At 33.1% G+C, this 6,942-nt stretch overlaps 1 protein-coding gene across 1 annotated transcript in view; it reads right to left on the bottom strand.

The window, feature by feature from the left end:
- LOC111642433 (mast cell protease 1-like) overlaps nucleotides 1-6,942 on the bottom strand; it is a 25,277-nt gene continuing 18,335 nt past the window's right edge. Inside the window, exons 2-8 of the mRNA XM_023388785.1 lie at nucleotides 4,401-4,471; nucleotides 3,507-3,577; nucleotides 3,370-3,428; nucleotides 3,213-3,301; nucleotides 765-1,006; nucleotides 545-684; nucleotides 1-463 (exon numbers count right to left, since the gene is read on the bottom strand). Coding sequence (XP_023244553.1) covers nucleotides 287-463; nucleotides 545-684; nucleotides 765-1,006; nucleotides 3,213-3,301; nucleotides 3,370-3,428; nucleotides 3,507-3,577; nucleotides 4,401-4,417 — 795 coding nt within the window. The 5' untranslated portion in view covers nucleotides 4,418-4,471 and the 3' untranslated portion in view covers nucleotides 1-286. The remainder of the gene's footprint in view (nucleotides 464-544; nucleotides 685-764; nucleotides 1,007-3,212; nucleotides 3,302-3,369; nucleotides 3,429-3,506; nucleotides 3,578-4,400; nucleotides 4,472-6,942) is intronic.

Raw genomic sequence — 6,942 nt, 5'->3', positions numbered from 1 at the left:
TATGTATAAGATTTTGTTTTACACTTATTGAGTAAAGCTCAATCGGTTACAAGCATGCGGTCGGTACAGAACATCCACTCGTCGTGCGTAGGGTAGCCGAGAGAGGGGGAAAAATATGGCGGACGGCCTACACATGTTTTTATAGCTGGATTTTCAGATGCAGCGCTAGTTTACAATTATTCGGCCGCCGCAACGGATATTGCCGAAATACAAGATCGTTGAAATTACAATTTCGATTTGATCCTTATAACTTCTTAATTAAAAAATTCTCTGCAATATACTAATTTTATACGTCAACGAATGTGGGTCTTCCAACGCTACTAGCGTTTATAAAATTATAATGAGCACTGGTTGATATGTAAATATCTGGTTTATTAATATCATTGTTTGGATTAGTCAAAATGCCAATGAGAATTCGTCTTCTTGAATCATCTATGATTATCAGTGGTGAGCCAGAATCACCCTGTAAACAAAAAATAAACTCTTAAAATTAACAGGATAACATTAGTTATAAAGTAAATGTAAAAAATGGTAACTGTTTTACTTTCGTTGCTTTTACTCCAAATGTTTCTGTTATAATTTGTTCACCAGTTACACTTATGTGAAACGAACGATCAACGCTTTTTGGATCTATTAAGTTCACTTCCGCTACTCGAAGAAAATTATTATCGTATTCTCCTGTATCTAAATTGAAGCAAAGGATATGTATTGTATTTTTATTGCCGTAATATATTTTAAACAATACAGAGTATTGAAAGACTTACCCAAACTAGTTTTTCCCCAACCGGCAAACACGGCCAAACCTTTAGTAAACATTACGTTTCTTCCAGGTAAAGCAATTGTAAATATATCTTCGATAGGATCTTGAAGAATCAGAAGCGCAATATCATGGAGATTGTCACCCGGAACGTGATCTGGGTGTATACATCTTTTTCCAAACATGATTTTCTTCCCTTTATATTTGTTCACGTCATCAATTCTTCCATAATAATCATTAATTACATAGCTGAATCAAAAAATAAAATTTTAAATAAATAATCGTCTGAAAAAAAACAACAGAATAAATGCTATGTGCTATTTCGAAAGTAGAAATATCATTATCCAAAATAATGAATTTCTAATTTGTGCATACTCGAAGACTTTTTATCTAAAAACAAAATGCACGATATATTTCTATTTCTCAACTTGGGTCATATATGTCAGTTGATTTCGTTTATTAATTAATTTATGGGCGGAAGAAGTTAAATTACACTGAAATTAAATTTAGAACTTTCTTTCTGCACAACTGGGTACATAGGTAGACATTGGGCACCGATTATTCATAAAGAAAGAGTGATGTTAAAAATGCCCATTGTCTGTCTACCTATACACCCAGTTGTGAAGTAAAAAAAATTAAAAGAAGACACGGATTCGAAATTAGTCAAAGATTAAAACCACTGCAGCTTGTCAGGGTGAATGGATGTTTCCTCACAGCGAGTAGCATTTTCAACTCCATGACTGTGAAAGGATCTGACCGAAAAAATTGAGAATTTCCATTTCCATTGTCGATTATACGCGGACTCTTTGTGAAATTTGTATGTAAATTTTACCTGTCGGTAAAACTTCGAATTAATTTTATCACTGAAAAACGACTGAATACACTGGCGGCTAATTACAGAACGATTCAGTAGCTGTAGTTCTAGTATTTACCACGAAATGCCGCCAGTGTCGTGACGTTTAGGTAGCGTATACCTCGTACTGTACGGTGTGATTGGAATTTTCTTTTGTTGATATTTTAGCTTTAAAACCATACTTTATCATCGATAATTGGTATTCCTGCTAAGTTGTTAAGAAATTGTTATGGAGAATATTGCATTGGATAATATATCAAAAAATACTTGTTATTGCGATAAGCACTTCTCAAAAGGAAATCTTACTAACAAGCATGTAAGATTAGTACATAAGCAAGTCCTAGTGGAGGAAAAGACTATATTCTATGGTGAGACATATACATATTTCTTTACTTTTCTATATCATATATAGTCTATATATATAAAATTAAAAGAATTTTACTGGTTAACAAACATAGACAAGCCTTGAATTACACAAGATACACTTGGTATTCGCCAGGGTTAGGTTTTTTAAAAATCTCGTGAAAATCAAATAAGGATGTCTATGGGGAAAATTGAGTTTGGTTTTGCTGAACATTTCAAAGATAAACATTAATTATAAAATAAAACATTGCAAATTTTCTAATATAAAACGTTTAAATTGCTTCTAAAAAGCAATGAATAATTTTATTAAATAATACAAAAGAAAACAAAATTTTCGAAAAGGGATTAAAAATTCAGCAGGAAAATCTTGAAAAAAAAAAAAAAAAAAATTACTTAGAAAAGTTTACATATTCTGTAGAATAACTTTTATAATATACTGTATCATTTTAAATATTTTGTTAAAAAATGAACAATGGTTATCTTTTAAAACTACAGTATAAGCATTGAATATTAGACAAAAGACAAGTATGCCATTAAAGAAACGAACAGTAGCAAATTTTGTTTGTAATAAATTAACTCTGTGCTTCTTCTTCGATGGTGTTTATATGGAGATTTTAGCTCAATGTAGGCTCTTTCTCCGAGTAGACTTGTGTGTGTATATGATCGCTATGCGACCGATTAGCCGGCTGTATCGAACAGCCATACGTACGCGCGGGAAATGAATGCCTTCCGGGAGGACTTTTATGGGGAACTGGCCTCCTATTCAGTCGTTATAGGCAAGGAGAAAACCCGGAAAACTCCAAGCAGCCAGCCTATCCGACCGTGGCGCGAACCCACGACGAACCTCCCAGTTTTTAGGGTCTGGTCACCACTTCGATGAGCGGCAACGGAGACCACTCGCCCACTTAACTCTGTGCCTTCTGTTTCACTTTGTATTTACACAGACTGCGATCCGTCACGTGATTCAGTGATGTCACAACCGACCGAAAATTACAATTACGCTTGTGTACTAGCTTCTTGAAGTCACCAAGAAACGACATCTCGTGGTAAAAAACAGAACTATGGATACGGAATCGTTCTGTAATTAGCCGCAAGTCAACCCCCCGTGCTAACAAGTCACGTTTCATTCCGATAATTCTTTCATTTGTACACATACCCATGCTATGTGTACATAACCCGGCTGTTATGTACACATAGCATTCCTGCGAAAAATTCTAATAATAATTAAAATAAACAAACCTTTCTACAACGTGCGCTGCTCCTATTAATGTGTGTGTGGTGATTAAAGAAAAAGCACCTTGAAAGATATCCTTACAGAATATTGCTACCTAAATTAAAGTAGTTTTCTTTATAAGTATAGCAGGCTGAACAGAACTTTATATAATTATAGACTCACCATAAAAAGAAAAGATCCCCTTTCTGCGACAGATCCTCCAATCATCCTTCGTACATTTACTAAAATTATAGAAAATTGATTTCAATCAATAATTATATTTTACTCATTACTACGTTAATTAATATTTTTAAACGTACCTGACTTATACTCATTTCTTTCAGAAACACACAATAAATAGTCAGTATTTAGAAGAAGCAATATTCCAAATCTATGATTTGTAAGCATTGAAAAAAATGTTAGGAATCAGAATTAATACGTTAGAAATTCAATAGTAAAACATACATTGTAATCACATTATAACTTTCTTAACAATTGAAAGAAGAAGAAGGTAACTGACATTCTGGTGAAATTTGAGTTAATGATGTAGAAGATAGAGATAAATGTCTGTCTATACAATGGTAAACGTTTTAAGAGTTACTATCATCTATTCTGCAGTTTGGTGATAAAAAAAGAGAGGGTTTGCAACACAGGCGTAATGTTTATAAAATCTTTGAACTCAAATTTTGCAATATCATTTTTCTAGTTATCTCCTTCCACTAACTTGTAAGACCTTCAATTTACGTTAGCGTTATAAATACAGTAGAGCCTCGATTATCCGACACCTCGTTTAACCGACCGTCCTAGTCGGCAAATCTCAAATGTCCGCTAGTGATGTGGCGCTACAATATTTGGCTATGTCTTGGCTACTTTAATATTATTTTTACGTGTTTTAGCTGGCAACACTCATTCGACCATGAAAGGGAGCCAGTATTTAAACGAGGCTTAATTTTCTAATTTTTAACGATACAATAGCCACGATTATTATTTTAAAATATTTTTGTAAGTAGGTTAATAGCGATATACTAATATACTAATTACATGGGATATAATAATATACTAAACTAATAATGGATTTTTTCATACTTTTCGGTTATCCGACTTTTCAATTATCCGACCAATTCCAGTCCCCAATTGAGTCGGATAATCGAGGCTCTACTGTAGAAATTAAATTTTTTTCACAATTGTTACAGTACAAAAATATAAAAACACACCTTATGAAGTTCTTCATACTTGAGATGTAAAGAGGAAGTTTAACTTATCGTTACTTTTTGACAGCAAGCACCTAAAAGTAATTGCATGTAAAATACAGAAAATCTTTAAGCTTGGTTCACATTAAGATATATTACCCGAAACAATCTTATATTTATCTAAACGAGTAATTAATAAACACACACACACACACACACACTAAGTACGTGTAATTAATCTTTTCTCTGCCTACTTTTAATTTTAGTTTACTAAATCAAGTATTAGCACCTCAATTAAAGTGCTTCATTTTTAAGTATAATTTTATTAAAATTGTTTACGTGAATTATTTAAAAGTATATTTTAACAAAAAGCATTTTATTTGAATATTCACAAACATTTTAAAATTTAATCATAAGAAATTTTCAAAACACTATAGAATAAATTATAGTTAGATGGTGGAAGAGGTGAGTGTGAATGTTATTTAAGAATAGATTGAACTTGTTCTCTTATCATAGCAAACAAAATAGAAACGAAGAAAATATAGTGTTTTTTGAAAAACAGATTTGAAAAAACAAAAATATAATTTTTTCAAAATCACCATCTCACCGTTGGAGGGGTGTGGGTTAGTGAGTGAATTGTATAATGCTGAGCACACTCGTCTGATTGGTGAGTAACAAAAGTCGTCTACTCATCTTAAATAAAGATTATCATAGCTACATTAAACATGCTGGAAGTCCTGAAAGTCAGAAACATTCCATTTATTAATCTATTTTTCAGCCATTGCGCGTAAGGACACTAAGAATGGCTTTTCAATTAACTTAATAATATATGTGCATAATTTTCCAGTTTATACAGTAATTACACGCATTCATCGTCTAATTTGGTTCACCATCTAATCTTGGTTCGCCCTGTATGTTTAATTCGTCGGATTTATTTATAATAAAATAATAAATAAAAAACTGCTTAACACCTTTTCATTTTTCCTTATTGTCATACAAAAACCTAACGACTTCAAGCACAGAGATTTGAAAAAAATTCGTATTTGAACCTAAGATCAAATACCAATTTCTTTCACTAATCAATCAGTAGGAAGTATGCAGTGAAGCTGAATTTCGACTTATATTTCTTCGGTTTTTACGGAAATTCTTAACTACTAGCAGATGGTCAAGTACACCAATTGTAAATACTGTATATCTTTAATTTTTTCAGCTATCGTATTTTTTCCTATTGTTAAAACTTAAGGAACTGTACCATTCACAGCCTAACACGAAACTCTAATCTACGAACGACTCAAATTTCGCGAAAAGCGGACCAAATATTTAAACTCGGCACTCTCGAAAACCATTTGAAACATATTTTGTGCAGATTGGTAACTTCGCATTGTGTAATTTTTCTATTTGAATGCCACCGAACTGCTCATCCGATAGATAGACCGAGCTGTTGCAAAAGGGGATCAAAGTAATTCGACCAAAAGTAGTAGTTGTCTTCTTCTGGAAGAAAGGACGGTCAACGACTACTACTTAATACTGATCTACTATTAATATTTGAAAACTGATCCGTGTTGGATAAATTGCGAACTGTCCCGCATGTAATGAAAGTTGCTAACCTTAACGTTGTTTAGATAAAAAAAATCTTGTAAACATGCTAGAATAATTGATCTAATGTGATAATAAAGTATTTAAATTTCGGCAACAGTTTGTATAAATACGTGAGATGTATGTTCTTATAAATATCACGTTTATAGAAAAATTATTGGCTGCATTTTGAAAAAATTGTACACCTATAAATTCCGACTGTCGTCCTCTATGTGTCTGTCTGTCTCTCCTTTCTGAATCTGGGAAAGAGGATGGAAAGATAAAGGTCCAGACCGGATGTGAGAAGCTTAGGAAGAAAAGGCCTAGATTAACTATATACGAACTTTAGGTTGGAACGGAAGTCACGTTACTTCGATACAAAGTTTTCCCCCGAACGGAGTTAGATAGATGACCTACAGGATTCTATTGCTAACAAGAAAAGTACGATATACAGAGGCAAGATGCCACTAAAACAATTCAGAATATTCTGACAAAAAGTTGCTACTGGCATTGTGACAATGATAACAATAAGTAATCGCTTGCTAAAATTAGTTTGGTCTATTTCATTTCGGCAATGCGGCACGTGAACGATCTGCCGAAGGGAATGCATTCCAGGATGACCTATAGGAAGCTGGACCCCATTTAGGTGTTACTAACGTGAAGAAAACCCAGAAAACTCCACGTGGCCAGTCCGATGCCATACGCAAACCCATGTCCAACTACAAGTGTTCGCTGGTTTTATACACTCGTCTAGTAAAGGATAGTTATTAGAATTAAAAATATACCGTTGAAAAAGAAAAAAAAAAAAACTAAGTTGTCAGACCTGGGAAATTACTTATGGGCTACTAACAAATTTTCACAGGCTAAAACACTTTTGTTTACACGCAGGAAAATGCTACATGCTATCTTACTTAGTAATGATATGATGCGTGTATTTCTCGCTATATCATTGTCTCAGTAATTAAGTGAATATAATATAAACTAAATTATA

Source organism: Centruroides sculpturatus, unplaced genomic scaffold, assembly GCF_000671375.1.
Source record: "Centruroides sculpturatus isolate CEXI.00-Female unplaced genomic scaffold, Cexi_2.0 scaffold1537, whole genome shotgun sequence".
NCBI lineage: Eukaryota > Metazoa > Arthropoda > Arachnida > Scorpiones > Buthidae > Centruroides > Centruroides sculpturatus.
This window is presented reverse-complemented; position numbering and strand designations above follow the sequence as displayed.